General features: G+C 36.2%; 1 protein-coding gene across 1 annotated transcript in view; it reads left to right on the top strand.

Annotated features, from left to right (window-relative positions):
- Positions 1 to 18,283, top strand: part of LOC121859975 (sodium-independent sulfate anion transporter-like) — a 102,284-nt gene that overhangs the window by 65,650 nt on the left and 18,351 nt on the right. Inside the window, 10 exon segments of the mRNA XM_042356956.1 lie at positions 1 to 18; positions 2,590 to 2,695; positions 2,698 to 2,781; positions 4,578 to 4,798; positions 5,160 to 5,328; positions 5,730 to 5,923; positions 8,124 to 8,302; positions 10,033 to 10,279; positions 14,002 to 14,175; positions 14,574 to 14,724. The exon segment at positions 1 to 18 is cut by the window's left edge and continues 162 nt beyond it. Of these exon segments, the coding sequence (XP_042212890.1) occupies positions 1 to 18; positions 2,590 to 2,695; positions 2,698 to 2,781; positions 4,578 to 4,798; positions 5,160 to 5,328; positions 5,730 to 5,923; positions 8,124 to 8,302; positions 10,033 to 10,279; positions 14,002 to 14,175; positions 14,574 to 14,724 (1,543 nt within the window).

Genomic DNA, 18,283 nt, shown 5'->3' with positions numbered 1-18,283 from the left:
GCCGGCCTTCCTGCTAATGTATGTCACTTTTGGAGACAATCCAGTAATGTGTTTTAAGTTAATTCCATGAAGTTTTCACCTTATATTCAGTGGGTTTATCGAATGGCATAAATAGTAGTCACAGTAACCATTACATACAAGCTGATTTCTTTGGTGATGCTCCTGAGTAAGCCCAGATTGTTACTATGGGCACACTTATCATCTTGCGTAATTATAATTCTATTTCCCTGTCTTATTTTAACTTTGAGTGCAACCTGTTAACATATTTTTATTTTATTTTGACCAGTATGTTATATTTCCCATAACCTTTATTATTTAGTATTATGCTTACAGTTAAACCTCGTAAGTACAGTATAGACTTCTTGTACAGTATCCAGACTTGGCAATATTCACACATTAGACAGTTGTCCAGATTGATGAATTTTTTGTTCTTTATGTTTGGATTTATGGGCCCCTGTGTTCAGAGAGACCCATGTGGATAGGACTGTCAGGTAAGATAAACATGCAGAAATGTAGTGGTCCTGAGTGCAGTTACCCAGAGACAACAAAGGGTCTTCTGGCATGTAATTGCTGGTGGCACATATGCAGTCTTTTGACATTTTGTACAACATTTTGAGAGACTTCATCAGTTGGGGTACAAGTAGGACTTAACCCCATCTCACCATGTAGACAGTAATAATTTTATCTTATGTATTGCATGAAATGATTTGTTGGAGTTTTAGGAATTCAAATAATAAACTTAAAATCACTTAAATTAGCCGGGTGGCAATTAATAATAAAATAATAATAATAATAATAATTAACGGTTTATTGAAAGAGCTTGGCAGCCAGAAGGCTGAAAATATACAGTTACATATTTGGGGAATGGGTTTCGAATTACAAATAATATACAAGTAACATAAGTGACACAAATAAGATATATAATAACTAGATGGGGAAAGCTCAAACTACAGTTCATTTCAACATAGTGACAGTGCAAGGAGTTGTGTTTACTGGGAGTGAATACACTGGTTTATTACAAGTTATTGATAATTTTACAATGGTTGGGACTGGGCTGTTCTTATAGCGAACAGTTCGTGCAACGATGGGCTGGATGCGGTTGTGGTGTCGAACAGCAATTCTCGGACTAGGGATCTCAGGTGGTAGTAGGAGCCGTGTCGAGGATGGTGTAGAAGCTTCTTACCAAATTTGCAGATGAGGTCGTGGATGGTCAGTGAGAGTCGAAAGGGTCAGTGTGTTGAGCGCTTGATATGGAGTAGGAAGGGAGAGAATAATCTTGCATGCCCTCTTTTGACCTTTTTCTAGGTCTTTACGCTAGGTGGCATTTAGGGAGGAAGACCAGGTGGGGAGGCATAGGTGAGCTTGAAGTATGAATGTTGTGTAAACACTGAGGAGCTCCTGTGCAGGAACTCCGGGGGACTTGAGTCAGGGAGGAGGTGGAGACGAAACTGGAGGATTTGACAACTTCACTGACGTGGTGGTTTCCAATTTAGTTTGTTGTCTATGGTGACGCCGAGGGGCTTCGGGGAATCTACAACCTGGAGTGTGTTCGGACCTAGAGTAATGGAAGGAGGTGGGACAATGTCGGAGGAGAGGTTGATGTGCAGAGAAACGTGTAACGGCCAACGGTTCTTTAGGAGAATTTGAACACAGGTGGATGTATAATGTGTTAGCTCTCTGGCCGCCTGGGAAACACAACAGTTTAGTGTCCACTCTGGGAAACACCAGAAGTCATATTGTTATGTGTTTCTGGTGGTACCTGTATTTACTTTATATCTTGATATTCTTGATAACCATAGCCAGTGTGTACATCAATAGGTCTGGATTTAAAAGGATTTACTGTACAGTATTTTATTTCACTATACTTTGTTCACATAATCCTTATGACCAGAGCCTAGAGCAAATTTTATTAATGAAGCTGATTGGTTAGTGGAATGAAGTGCATTGGGTTAAGCTAGAGCTCTTCAGTATTTAATATATTTTCTTTATATTCTGCAATTACAAGTACAATACATTAATATTAATAATTTAATGTTGATCTAGAATAATATCTGAAGCTGGGGAGGTAAATATCAGCATGTGAAATATTTTGATAATGTGGATAACTTAAAGTGAAAAGAAAAAGGTTAAAACTATCAGTGGTGTTTGCTGTTATTTCACCACCCTGATACATATACTACAACCAGAGTGACTCAACCAATCACAAGTTTTTGATTTGGCCTTCTTGAAAGCTTGGAGTGAACAAAGAATAGTTTTTAGTGCATCTACAGTACACTTGGTATATCTTTATGTGTCCATCCGCTCTCTTACATTGTGTTTAAAAGTCTCAACCTCCTCTTATGGTATGTTCTAATAGTTCCTTCCTCTTCACTACATGCCTCTATCACCACTTTCCTCCATATTTATTGTGTTCTAACAGTTTCAGTTTTAGAAGTGTCTTTATCAGTTTTACTCCTCACCCACTATATTTAATAGTCCTTCTTCCTCCCAAATTTTTTTCAGCAATGTCTCTCCCTCCACAGTCACATACCCAAACTAGCTTAATTTCCTTCTCACTTAGTACTGACTAACAGTTCCTCCCTCCCTCAGTATGGTCTGTACCGGCTCATGGGGTGCTTCGTGTACATGATTTTCGGCAGCTGTAAGGACATCACCATTGGACCCACAGCTATTATGGCCATCATGACTCACGAGTACTCAGGCAGCGCGGTCCTGAAAATGCTGTGTTGTTGTGTTTCCTCAGTGGTCTCATAATTTTCGCCTCAGGATTGTGTAACTTGGGTATGGAACTTTAAACTGATGTTTCTTAACTGGATACTTTAGATATAATTGTGGGTAATTAATGAATATAGTATAAACATATATTTTTTACCTGAGTTTTTAGTTATTGTAGTTATTGCATTGAACAGTCTGGAACACCCCTTCTCCTCGAAGCACAGAATAATCTTACTGACTCAAACTATATAGGGTAGAGACTTCTTTGAGAATGTAAGAAGTTCACCTCAGTAGGAAACCACTCCAATACATTCTAAGTACCTTGTTCAATCACTTTATTAAACTAACAGTCACCTTCCATGTACCTTGTTTAGTCACCTTATGAAACCACAAATGTTTTGAGTGACTTGTTCAGTTACCTTACTAAACCAAGCGTCATCTTCTAAGTGCCTTATTCAGTCACCTTCTAAGTGCCTTGTTCAGTCACCTTCTAGGTACCTTGTTCAGTCACCTTCTAAGTGCCTTGTTCAGTTACCTTACTAAGCCAAGCATCATCTTCTAAGTGCCTTATTCAGTCACATTCTGAGTGTCTTGTTCAGTCACCTTCTAAGTGCCTTGTTCAGTCACCTTACTAAACCAAGTCTTCAACAATCTACAATATAAAGGAAATTTAATTCTTCACCAGTTCAGAAGAAGAAGTCATCAGCAATCATTTGTTTCTTTAAAATCCTGTGATAATGTTTTCCATTTACGATGTAAAACTCAGGACATTTGATCATCATGTTCATGTGATTTATGCTGTACAGTACATAATTGACACCTATCACATGTTTGTTGCTTGTTATTGTACACACTTGATATAAACTAACATTAATCAGACATATTCATAACTAAAGTATTTTAAGAACCCTGATAAGATTATATTTCTGAATGCTTAGTCATGGTATGTTGCTTACAAAGGTTTATACAATGTACTTTTAGTTTTAAAGTAACTTGTGCCATATAATCTATTGTGTTTGTTATTTTAAGTTACTTCCTATCACAAGCAGGAAATAAAAGTGAAAAGAGTTAGAAATTCAGTTTACTTTTACATTAAATAGATTATAAAAAAAGACCAAGTACATAACTGATCAGCTTGGTAGCTGCTTGGCCAGTCGGTTACGTCTATTACACACTGTTGGCAAGTACTAGACATGTACTGTACTGGCTCCAGAATGTATTTGTACCTGCACCAGTGTTGGTCAAATCTGGTCTTGAATGAGCTCACACCAAGTGATATCACACCACTTGTTCCAACGGTTCACAACTCTCGCTTCGAAAATGTTTTTCTTGGCAGTTTTCTGAACTCATGGCTTCCTCAGCCTTGAGCTGTAACCCCTTGTGGGATGGGCATCTGCCAGCTCCAGGTATGGACACTCAACTGAGTAGTTCCCTCTGAGATGTTTATAAACTTCAATTAAGTCACCCCTGTACATTTGAGTTGATAAAATATTGTCATTGTTTTCACATAGTTTTAGATTATTATTGGTTAAATTATACCAAAGATATGAGGTGACTAATGCCAGATGTTGCTTATTGTCTTGGGTCATGTTTGAGACAGACCCACATACATCACAGGTCATAGAATTGCATTTCTAAGTTCAGTCCATTGTTATTTGCCAGAAAGTAACTGTTTTTAATAACAATCCTGATTTTAACTTGGCATCAAATATATAAGTAATTTGTCTGAGAATGGGGACATTATTCCCAAATCCACCCCTCATATTATTCATTTATAAAATCCATGGGTATGAAAGATATATTCAAATCAACAATAATTATGTTTAAATATCCCTATTTTTTCTCTTTTCTTCTATTTATAGGTTTTCTTATCAACTTCATATCAAAGCCAGTGATCTGTGGGTTCACCTCTGCAGCAGCCATCTCCATCGCTTCCTCCCAGATCAAGGGCCTATTTGGGTTGAAATATTCGAGCGAAGGCGTCTTAGAGACTTGGGAAAAGCTTTTTGAAAATATTGAAGATATGAGATGGCAAGATTTGACGCTTGGACTATGTTGTATTGTCGTCTTGCTCCTAATGAGGGTAATACAGTACTAATGGTTGAGTAAGATGTTAAGAGATGATTTAGCATACAAGAAATTATATTTATTGTATGTGTAGTTATGAATATACAGTGCAACACAAAACTGTACTGGGCTACACTGTGTAGATAGACAGTCTGGTTTACCCTGACTAGTTGTAGCTAATCTGCCTTTAGATGTCAGTATAAGAACTAATGCAGGAATATACATATAAGAATTTATAGAGGAAAAAATTTTGAGGACTTTCTTATTCTCATTTTACCACCTGTTAATGTCTATATTTCTATTAACATAACTCATCTTTGTATCATTGGCAGCTTAACTTGACAGCAAAAGTTATAAATATTGATGCTATATTTCAGAAATTAAAAGACTTGAAAGTTGTGAAAGTGAAGGCAACTGATGGTAAGGGGAAGAGAATTTTGAAAAAACTAGCCTTTCTGACATCTGTGGGTCGTAATGCCTTAGTTGTGATTTCGGCCTTATTAATCGCCTATTGTGTTGATAATGATCAGCCCTTCACCCTAACAGGTAAGATATTGGAAGTAATATACTGTACGTACATATAAAACTACATTACTGTTACAGTAAATTAGGTGTTCTGAGAGGGGTGAATATTGGGGGGGGGGCTTATGGTGATTGTTATTATGTTGTTTATATATGATATCTGTAATATGGAAAACAATTGCACAAAAATAAGTTCACCACTCTCTCTAACAACTTCATAGTCCCATTGATTATGATAACTATTTATATTTACCTTTGTGCTAATTTTACATAAAAATAAATTCCTTTTTCCTTTGTCTAGTGTCAAAAATTGGCTTTGTTTATGTTAAATTTGTTACACACTACTGTGTATTATAATGTATACATTATGACTATACATTACTGTATAACTATCTTTACTCTCATTCCACGAACTTCTTTTGCAGGAGAGATAAAGCCTGGTTTACCATCATTCCAGCTGCCACCGTTCTCCATGACCATCAACGGCACTTATTACAGCTTTAGTTACATGATGGAGAATGTTGGAGCCGGTGTTATTATAATCCCCATGATTTCTATCCTGGAGAGCATTGCCATTGCCAGTGCTTTTTCTGGTGGCAAGACTATTGATGCCACACAGGTGAGAGGCCCTTCATTCACTTTGGTTTTCTAATATTGTACAGTCAGTTGTCCTGTAATGTGGTGGGCATGTTCCTGAACAACTTCGTATTATGGAAAATTGCATTATAATAACAGTTGATTTAGTGGAAATTAAGGGGTTAGGGGGTAGTAGGTTGAAAAACACCAACATGACTGACATTTTACTTTACAAGTTGACAGGAAAACAAATGAAGAAGTACTTTACTAAGATTAACAAAAACTTCAAGAGAAATACTTGATATGTACAGAAAAAGAAAAAGTAGATACCTTGGTCATATAATTAGGATGAGGGGATAATAACAGAAATATTAATGGGCAAAGTTGACTGTAGGAGGACCAGGGGAAGGTAGAGACTTGGATGGATGAATGAAATTAAAAACTGGGTCCCCAGAGAGATACAAAACCTTGAAGGATTGGTAAAAACAGCCCAAGAATGTTAAGAGTGGGGGACTGTGGTCACCAGCCCTCAGATATGAGGACAATGTTATTCTCTGATTGATTGATGGAGGATCACTCACAACAGGTACAATACTCTGTTTATGTAAGGGTGGATGGATGGGAAAAGAATATTGGGAAGATATGAATAACCTCATTGAAGGTTCATTGTGATGGACAGAGTGATAGTGAATAGATTTAGAAAGGAGAATTGATGAAAGGGAAATGGAAAGGAAATTTAGGACTCCATGTTAGAACTTAGGAGACATCAGTCTTTCATGATTGGAGTACTGTACATTAAAATTTATGATGAAGTATTAACTAAAGCCTGCAATAACTAACTTTTATAGATGGTACAATAGGAAAGACTTTTTTTTTCCATATTAAAGCCAAGGATTATATTTTTTCATATCTTTAAAATGTAAATAATAATGTAAGTCATGATAAACACCCAAATATGGATGTGGATCATGTGGGTGCCTTTGACTCTTGCTTGCCAGGTATACAGGTTTGGTTTGGACCCATTGTGTGACCACCAGACAGTGAAAATTTACAGTCTCCTCACAACCAAATTTTACACACTGACCCTGTACTCAGAGTAAAATGACCAGAGTTTTGAGATTTCTGACATTTGGACACTTAATTAATAAATTCATTGCCTGTGTATTAGGAGAAGAACAGTATAGGTTCAGGGAAGGAAATGGATTTTTACACTTAGGAATATGAATGACTTTTTAGAGAAGGGGAAAGGATTCATTTGTGGCATTTATTTATCTAAAAGAATATATGATAGAGGAATTGAAAATGTATGTGATAAGTGGAAAAATTTTAACTCCTCCCACTAATTGTCATTACCAGGGAAGAGGGAAACTGGCTCCAAGAGAAAGTACAGTAGGTCCAGATCATGTTGTTGTTCTTTACACTTTCTTGGATGATGTAGTAAGAGTGGTGAAAGTAAGAGTAACAGAGATGAGAGTAAATTTGGTAAATAGGATTCAGGATGCAGTGGGAATGTAATTTAGAGAAAAAGTTACAAATATTATTGATCTAGTTTGGAAGTATGTGTACTGTAATAGGAGAAATCTAATAGTGAGTGAGAGGAGAAGTCAAATGAGGATGTTCAACAGAGAAAGAATATAGTAATGGGAAATGAATGTTAGCTTGAATAGTGATAGAATGGAGGAAGTACAAGGAAGTGAATGTGTCAGGGAAAGAAACAGTGAATACTAAATTGAATCACAAGAGTAGCAGAGAGAAAGAACATAGGTGGACTGAGAAATGTCTGGAGGGAGAGAACTATAAAAAAGAAGCAAAATTTGTGAATATAAAGAGGAATCATGTCTATGTGTGTGTGATGCAGAAATAAAAGAAGTATGGACATTAGGGGGGAATGGGAAGTGAGAAGTGAATAAAGAGAGAGATAGAAGGAGAGAAAGGGGAACACCATGACAAAGAGGGAAGGATGGGATGAAGACCCTGTTAGAAGTGAGAGTGATTGACATCTATGAAGCAATAATAGTTTATGAGAATGTTAAAGCCTTTAAGGTGAGGAGATGACAACAGGTAAAGAGGCAGCTGCGCTTATATTTGATTCCAGTCACCCTCTGCATCAGATTGGAAAAAACATATACAATAGTAGAGAAGTTATATGTCAATGTATCAGTCTCACCTGTACATTTTGCAATATATACTGTGTAAAGTAAATGTATTTTCTATTTTGTTAAAGCTGGTTTACTCTTCTGCAGGAAATGTTTGCCTTAGGATTATGCAACTTCCTTGGGTCATTTCTTCAGTCAATGCCAGTGACTGGGTCATTCTCCCGAACTGCTGTTAATTCCACCAGTGGAGTCAGGACCACAGCAGGAGGCGCCATAACTGGTGTGCTGGTTATGTTGGCATTAGCTTTTCTTACATCTTCCTTCAAGTTGGTATACAGTAGTTATTGTATTGACTTAATGTCTCTTCTCTGTTCAAAATAATTATTTTTACATGTGTGTATGTAATAATAATCATCATCATCATCATCATAATACAGTATTACTGTACAGTACTAATATTTACATTAACGAAACTCCTACTAATAACAATAGTAGTAATAATAATAATGATACTTGCATAAAGCATTAATACTTTGATATATGAAGTCAATACTTTCCTGAACCTTTGTTTGTACAGTATATTGAAAGCTCATATATTGAATAGCTTATAACATGAGTACTGTACTATGAGGATGTGTTCCCAGCCTTCTATTTCACACTTCACAACTTACCATTCATATCACAAACATCTCACAACTTACCATTCATATCATAAACATCTCACAACTTACCATTCATATCATAAACATCTCACAACTTACCATTCATATCATAAACATCTCACAACTTACCATTCATATCATAAACACCTCGCAACTTACCATTCATATCATAAACACCTCACAACTTACCATTCATATCACAAACATCTCACAACTTACCATTCATATCACAAACATCTCACAACTTACCATTCATATCATAAACACCTCACAACTTACCATTCATATCACAAACATCTCGCAACTTACCATTCATATCACAAACATCTCACAACTTACCATTCATATCATAAACATCTCACAACTTACCATTCATATCATAAACACCTCGCAACTTACCATTCATATCATAAACACCTCACAACTTACCATTCATATCACAAACATCTCGCAACTTACCATTCATATCACAAACATCTCACAACTTACCATTCATATCATAAACACCTCGCAACTTACCATTCATATCATAAACACCTCGCAACTTACCATTCATATCATAAACACCTCGCAACTTACCATTCATATCATAAACACCTCGCAACTTACCATTCATATCACAAACATCTCACAACTTACCATTCATATCATAAACACCTCGCAACTTACCATTCATATCATAAACATCTCACAACTTACCATTCATATCATAAACATCTCACAACTTACCATTCATATCATAAACATCTCACAACTTGCCATTCATATCATAAACACCTCGCAACTTACCATTCATATCATAAACACCTCGCAACTTACCATTCATATCATAAACACCTCGCAACTTACCATTCATATCATAAACACCTCGCAACTTACCATTCATATCATAAACATCTCACAACTTACCATTCATATAGTAATAAATAAAGACAGTTTACATTGAAAATAATATTATATTTTACACTGTGTGACTGAAGCTATGTAGAATAAACTCATCTGTAGTTATGAACATTTCTTTGTGTGATTTCATGTGTGAGGAAGTATGAAAGTGTTTCACTAAACATTAAATTTTTTCCTCCTTGAAAATTAAATCATACTGTATATGATTTTTGCTTTCAGATTTACTAAAGTTCAATTACCGGGTATGTTCTGTATATACTTAAAATAGTTAATTATAGATACATTTTATATATACTGTATATAATTTAATATAAAGACCCTCTAAATACTCTAAATAATTATCAAGTAGTACTGAACTGTGATATACATTAAAATCTATTTACCGGTAAGCTTAATCATGACCAGGAGATGTAATGCACATAAGTGCCTTCTAGTATTGTATTCACCACACTACCTACTGTATTAGTTTACTGCATTAAACAATTTTCCAGATACATTCCTAAGGCATCCCTCTCTGCTGTCATAATCTGTGCTGTGATATTCATGGTGGAGTATGAAATGGTCATTCCAATTTGGAAGGCAAGACGCATTGACCAGCTGCCTCTGTGGGGGTCTTTCCTCACCTGTCTCTTTTGGAAGCTTGAGTATGGCATCCTGGTGGGGGTGCTCATCAACCTGTCTATCCTCCTCTATGGTATTGCACGACCAAAAGTTGATGTTAATGTTACCAAGATACAGGTGATTACTTCAAAATTCCTTACTAATTTTTTAGAAGAAAGGTTTTTATTTATCAGATATTAATTGAAACTTCTCAGGTGCATACAATGAAACTGAAGTCAGTCAAATTTATAATCAAAGGATAAAAAAGAACTTACAGAGCTACAGCTACAAATATTGTACAGGACAGTGAATTCTACGTGAAAATAATACCACAACATGGAGTTTTATAACAGCAGTACACTAAAGATATCAGATCCTCAACATACCGAGCACAATCAATCTGTTTTTAAATGAATCACGTTCACTTAATTGTTTAAGGCACTCACATTATGGTAAACTCTTGCAGTAATGTCTGAAAACAGTACTAACACCAGAAATAGTTTACATATTTTTTTCATTATTTCGCAATATGTTCCTATTATTATAGCAAATATTTTAAGAGAGGCAACATTTACTAGAACTTAATAGAACCTGAACTTACCAACCATACCAAAGAAACCTACCTAACTTCCTAGCTTGGGGAGACCCGTCATATTAAACAAAATACTTATTTTAATATCTGGCACCAATAAAAGCAACATTGTTGAAGCATTATGGTGTCATTTTATGTTTTTTATGGACGTGAGAGTAAACTCGGACCGAGCGAGTCGGCTGTAAACAAACACATCAGACGACAGCACACACTGATTGAGGTAGATTTTTCATAGGAGTATTTACGGTAAATAATTAATTTCTTTGCGTACAAAGCATGTAGAGACATCATTCTAAAATTATGCTATTTCCTTCATCCTTCATGCCCTTCCCACTACAGGTGATTTATGTTTGTAGTGCTGTTTTCAGACATTACAATTTTGCATGTACAGTTTGTGCCAATTAAAAATTTATTAGTGTTTTCAATTCTGCATTCCATTTGAACTAAATAGTATTACAGGCGGTCCCTGGGTTATGAACGGGATTTGTTCCTGAGGACATTCTTAAGTCGAAAATGTACGTAAGTCGAAACACTTGCTATGTGCATACCGTACTGTACTTACAGAACAGTGTCTAAAATTCCGCTATATCATAGCCTAAGTCCTTATATACATCTAAAATCACTTAATTTAAGAGAAAAGAAGAAATAGGATTACAAAATTCAGTAAATGAAAGTAAAAATTAAGTCATCAGGTAATTAAAATGCTGTTAATTTAAAGTTTAACCTCGTTTGCATTGGCGGGCGTTCATAAGTCAGGGACCCCCTGTAATATGAACTGTGGTTGTGAATACTCTAAATAATAAAATTGCACAGACAACTTAGCAGTCTACAGCAAATGTGCGACTCTCACACTTATGTTTTGTAAATCTTCTAATAACATCTGTATTACTTTTTACTCTCTTTTCAGTAATTTGATATGGCTTCATAAATTTCTGACTTGCGCCAGGATATATATTCTCGTAAATATATCATGTAAGACTCTTGCATGAATTCATAAAAGCAGGTGTCACTTGTTCACATTTCTTCATCTGCACAGTCACCGTGCCACCTCTGTGTCAGTAGTGTACACTAAGTTTATTGCCCAGCGTTTGCCTTGTTTTGGAAGGTGTTGACTCCTTTTTGCCCAACACATCATGCTGTAATCTCAATAGGCCCAAGCAAGAAATGGTAAGAGGAAGGATTTGTCACTGAATATCCAGAAAATGGTTAAAATGTTGACCACCTTGCCAAGACAGCTAGTACCAATAAATGGTTGTCCAGCTGTATGGCATTGCTGAGGCCTCCTTAATTCATTTTAAATGGAATAAAGCTGCAGTACACTTGACTTAGTATAGATGAGGCCATTTTATATGGGAGGTGAATGTTTTCTTGCCTGGAGAAGTATTTATTTTTGTGTTAATCACAATATTTTGGATGAAGGTGGGGAAATACATCTGTTCCAACTACACAACCTAACTCCTTGCTATCCTATAAGAAATTAACTTCACTTATTTATGGCTTGTACAATATAGACATTTTTATTTTGAACCTTGAAAATGTGTCAAGGACCATTGTGTGTTTTGAAATATTGACAGCATTTGTCTAGTTTTTGTCCATATTCTAGCAAGCTTAGGGGGAGATAGAATATATTTGCCAATTTATAGAAGGAAGACATTAACATACTCTTCAGATTTCTCATTACATTTCCAATATAGTAAATGTTCTGAATTTCCCAAACAAATTACTGTACAGTGCACGATATCGAGCTGTCAGTATTAGTGTAACCAGAGTCTCCTTTATTATCCTATTTACTTAATGGCCACCCAAACTAGAGGTGGTCATGCCAAGGGAAGGGGTCTTGTGGCCTGTGTAAGATCCCTCCATTGTTCTTAAAAGTCTAGGACTATCTTGAAGCCCAGTATTGTTCTCGGCTCTCACTTCCACAGCTTGAAGTGGTAGATTGTTCCGTGGGTCTACCACCCTCTTTATGAAGAAATATTTCCTTATATTTATCCTACTGTTTATAACACCTTGCAAGCTTGAAATTGCATCCTCTCATGTTAATGGCCTGTGACATCATGAAAAATTGGCCTGGATTTACATTTTCCATCCCTTTTGGGATTTTGAATATCTCTATGAGAACTACCCTATTGCATCTTGTCTGAAGAGTTGTCAGTCCTAAGGCCATCACAGTCTTTCTGGAGGGAAAGTTTTCCTGCCTGTATACATTAATCTAGACTGGGATGTACAAAATGCTCATAAAGTTGAAGGAGCATTTTTTTATCTTTGTATTTGAAGGTACAACTTACAGTTCCTAATTCTTAGTTGGCTTTTTTCACTGCTGTTCCTACTTGTTGCACTATGTCTAGTGATGGTCTTATTCCCTCTCTTTGATTTCTGGGGTATACATTCTTCGACTGCTGTCTCAAAGATTTTCATAAATTCTTGCCATGATTTATCTGTGTTGGATTCCTCTATAATAGTATCCCCCAGTTAATTATTCTCTGTAGTTTGTGTCTCATGAGTTGGTAATCTCCATGGTTGAAGTCCTAGTATTCCTCCTCAACTACTCTATCCCAGCTTTCAAAGATTTCATTCCACCTTAGTATGTCACTGGCTGAAGTTATTTTTTTCCCAATGTGGACCTCATCCACCATTGCCTTCTCAGTCATCAAGACCAAATCCATAGTGCTGTCTCCCCTTTTGGGTTTCATAATGTGTTGTATGAGTCATGAATGAGGTCAAGGAATTCTTCTCCCTCAGCTTTAGTAGTAAGATTCACCTAGTCTATCATCTCTTGATTAAAACTTCCCATGGTGAGAGCTTGTGCTCTGGATGCTGTCAGAGTGACTATGTGAAGATATGCCACTCCCCCTCTGATGCAGAGTCAGCTCTATAGCACACTCCTACTGTCAGCTTGTTTTTGTTTTGTGCTACTAAATCACACCAATTAGATTTAGATGATCCCATTTCATTACCTCATCATTGCTGGTTACTGTCCCGCATTCCTTGACATGCTGTAGTACACCAACATCTCTTGTGGCCTTGTCCTTTCTGGATGGTGGGTGATTCCCTGTTAAAGAAAATAATTATTGTGAATAGCATGATATTTTGACACAGTTGCTCTCTTAGCTTTACTCTATAGAAAATAAGATTAAGGCAGAACAAATTTTAAACTGAAAGAAAGAGCTAGTAGGACATGTTTAAAATATTTATATACTGTACTACACTATGATTCCTTTTGTAAGTAAAGTATCCTTAAAAGATTTTGATCATGTTTATTTAACAGGATGGAGATGAACCCGCTTATGTGCTGGTGGAGCCCCATAGTGGTCTCTTCTTCCCATCAGTGGACTACTTGAGAGCAGAAGTGAGCAAAGCAGGACTAATCACAGCCCAAGGAAATATGATGGTGGTTGTGGACTGTAGTCACTTTACTGCAGTAGATTTCACAGCAGTAAAGGTAATAATGAAATCTTTTGTTCAGTCTTTTTCTCTTGTCTATCATTTTTCAGGTATACATCATAATACTCTCTCATTCATATCAAACCTTCCCCAAAGACAGCAGTTTTTATGAAAGTTTTGTTGCCTATGTTCCATAGTCATAGTCTTGTCATGCTCTTAATCTTATATATTGATTTGGGTTTTAATTACAACATATTTTATCCCCTTTTCCCATTCTTCATACTTACATCCCTCTTGATACCACAGATCTTTGCATGTATAGTATATAGAAACTTGTGACAAGTAGATGAGTTTGTATAGATTTATGATGTTTTATTATATAATCTTGATAACAGAGATTAGTACAGTGCAGGATCCATCATCACATGTTTTATTAATACTTTGTCTTTATTTTAGGGGATCAAGTCTCTTTGTTTGGACTTTGAGAAACGGCAACAAACTTTGGTCTTCACAAATGTTACGTCAGGTGTGAAAAAAGGACTGTTGTCCCTTAATGCAGACATCAAGATTGCCTCGTCACCGTTGGAGCTGCACAGTTTTCTAAAATGTATGTCCCATAAGCATTTTTCAAGTAGGTCTAGTTATAAAAATATTTTAGTTATTTGTGATTGCTGTTGCATTAACTTAAATTTTATTTTGCTTAGTGGTAATGGTAATTTGCTGTATTTTATGATGATATCACAAGTCAGTTCACACAGTCTTATCCTTATTGGAAATCTAGCAGATAACTATTACATCTTCCTAAGTTTAGGCACATAATTCAGTAGAATAAACGAAACAAATGATTTACATGTACGTATTCAAGATAACTGGAGACCACTCAAGTTCATGATAAGCACCAGACTCATTATCAGAATTTCAAACAAGGAGTTGTGACCCTGCCTTCTCAGCTGTTCCAGTCCTGTGGGTTGGTATTAGCAAGGGCATCCAGTTGTAAATAGTATTTGCTTCAACTTGCCTGATGGTAACCAGGTCACCAAAGTTGTGACCATCCCCTGGTCTCTGCTGCATTTTCTGGGCTGGTGACCTTGGTTTGTAGTGGGGTGGGAGGGAAACCTCCTTTTCTCATTTTACCCAACAGTTGCTATCAGATAATTGCAGCTAATCCATGAAAGCATGGAAAAAATGGCCATAAAATGTTCATGATGGTGATGACAAAAGAAAATTTTGATTTATAGTCCTTCTGGGTGAACTGTTGCTGAGGTCTGTTATCTCTTGCCTTCCTCTCCATCCATCTATCTGTTCAATGCCATCCATCCACATCTAATATTTTAGACTCTTAATACCTACTGTCTCAGTTATGCTAACACTCTCCAGAAGTGTTCTGGGATCACCTTTCAAAAGTACAGGTCATTCACATATGTCATCCAAGATGATTGTCATTATTAAAAGAGAAAAAGTAATTACAGAATTTTTGACTAAGGTACATATTCATCTACAGTTTTGCTGAAAGGTTGTTAGCTTTTTCCAAGGATGATCCACTTTGAAAATTATATCCAACATCAGTGCATGCCAGCCCAGTGGACATTAAAGCCACTTGTATGGCAACCCAGGTGGACATTAAGTCACTTGTATGCCAGCCTGGGTGGACACTACAGTCTCTTAGGCATTTTGTTATCAAATTGCTTTTTCACATGCTTCAGTGTCAAGGCTGATATTTTATTCACATATGTCATTGCTATAGTATTCATTTTGTTCAGACAACTGCACAGTATTTACAAAGATTTGGTCAGAGTGAACTTTGAAAGAGTTAAGACTGGAAGAACTACGTGTGTAAGATTTGTTGCTTATAGAAGACCAAGTCTTCTCCAACTTAGTTATGACTCAGGCTCATCCTGATTTTAGATGATGCCTTCATACTTCTTCCAAGTTGTTGATATATTCCCCATAACCGTTATGTGGAATTTTCAATTCAACTTTCATTTGTTACATTGACTGTTTAATTTCTTGATTTAATTTTCTAAGAGGAAAGATTTTGTGAACTGCTTTGAGTTGTAATTTCTACACTAAACAAATTTACTATGAATACAGGTTACATAAGTTGTGCAAATATACAGGTAAATACTTCCTTTGATTTTCTTCCTTTACAGGATAATATTCTAATCACAGTAATACATGAAATACTTAATCACTGACCTAATACTGTACTCAACTATATCCTCTTATGGAAACAATTTGACTGATATTTTTATTTTTTATATAACTGTACTGTATACAGTACAGTATATATAATTTGGCCTGGTTGATTCCCAATTCTTGTTAGCACAGCTATTTTTTAGCTAAGGACAGAAATTTCACCAAAACCTTTCAAACTCAAGTTACTGTAAATAAAGTTTGAAATGTGCTGTATTTACCACTTATTGAAAGCATCGGTTACAAAGGAGTTTATAAAAAAGATTCTATTCACTTCCGTACTTCTTCTGCCTTCTGTTGAACACCCAACACCACAATACCACAAGCTCTGTGCCTCAGTCTGTTGCCAACTCCATTTTAACAAGAAAGAAGTTATACTAGTATTATTTTCATATTAGCAGTTTGTGAAGAAATTAGCTTGTAGAAAATAATATGTAATAGTAGAGGGACAGAAGAGGAGGAAACAGGAATACAGTACAGAAAGGAAAATAAAATGATGAAATTGATGCAGGATTCTAGGAAAGGAAAAGCTGTAGCACTGGGAAGGAAGTTTAGTCATAGTGATATGAAATTGCTTTGCTGATATAAAGAAAATAAAGGGGTAAAGAGTATGAACAGCAAAATGAGAAATATAGAAGAAAGTACATTGATGGAAACAAGAGAGATAGTAAGTAGGTGGAAGGAAAATTTGAGGATTTAAGGATGCCTGGTAATGGGAAAGCAGCAAATATTTCCTGTTGGAGGAAAGAGACAGGATATCCATATAGATGGATATACAGTATCTAAAGAGATAAAAGCACCAATTTGCAACTTACAATAAGGGAAGTTCAGGAAATGGATGGTAGTAAGTCAGAGATATTAAACAAAAAATAGTCGATATGGCAGTAAGTAGTATTTGAAATAACATGGATAACAACAGAGTTATAATATGTGTGGTTGAAGATCATAGTAATACCCTTGGGTAAGAGGAAAGGAAATAATGAAGAGTGCAGAAACTACAGAGGAATCACCCTACAGATTATACCAAGAAAAGTATGTGACATGTTTGTAGTTGTTAGGGGCAGGAAGATGAAAGACTGTGGGGCAAGTGATGAGTACAGAGGATTCAGAGGAGGTATGGGTTGAGTAAACCAAATGCCATGATTTAAAATAACTAAAAAAAATCTAAACATTAATTGATCTGGGCAAGGCATATGGTGGGGTGGATCAAGAGGTACTGTAGAAAGCGATGAAGAATAGAGTAGGGAGAAAATTACTTGATGTAGTAAAGATGTTCTATAACAGCAGCAGTAGGGCATGTTAGATAGGGCGAAGATAGATCCCATAGGCATGACTGACCATTAGGAACTGTGTAGATATAGCACATTGTGTACTAAGCCTTTGATACAGAAGGAGGCAGCTTGGATGGCCAACATTACACTCAACTTGTCTTCACTTCTCCTCATAGTAAAGTTAGGTACCCATGTATACAGTAATCTCTCTGTTAGCCCGAATCCCTGGAACTTTCCAATAGCTGGAATTGAAATTGGCCCAAAGAATATAAAGAGGATAGTGCTTCTATTATGTTGTTGGAGTTAAAGTGGAATTATATCACTGACCACATTATGCTACATTCTGTAGTTTGGAGTCCTATACACTCCAGGAGGTTATTGCTCAGCAATTGTAGAAGACTATTGGATCCTTCAAGGCTACTGTCTCTTGTTACCATCACTTTCAAGATGTTAATGCAAGAGGCATGGAAGCTCAGTAATCACTCTTGGGATGATCCTTTAACTGCGTCTATAATGGAGAAATGGGAAGTACTTGTGACATCACCTGCTAATGCAGAAAATTAAAACAAATGCATGGCCCTATAGTGAAATCTGTATACAGTGCATTGCTAGTAATTGTTCCAAGGTAATTTATGTTAGAAAGAGAATAGCAGAGATGGCTAGTATAGACCCATAAGTGCTCTATTGCTTGTGGGGATGTCG

Source organism: Homarus americanus, unplaced genomic scaffold (assembly GCF_018991925.1).
Source record: "Homarus americanus isolate GMGI-L3 unplaced genomic scaffold, GMGI_Hamer_2.0 scaffold38393, whole genome shotgun sequence".
Taxonomy (NCBI): Eukaryota; Metazoa; Arthropoda; class Malacostraca; order Decapoda; family Nephropidae; genus Homarus; species Homarus americanus.
This window is presented reverse-complemented; position numbering and strand designations above follow the sequence as displayed.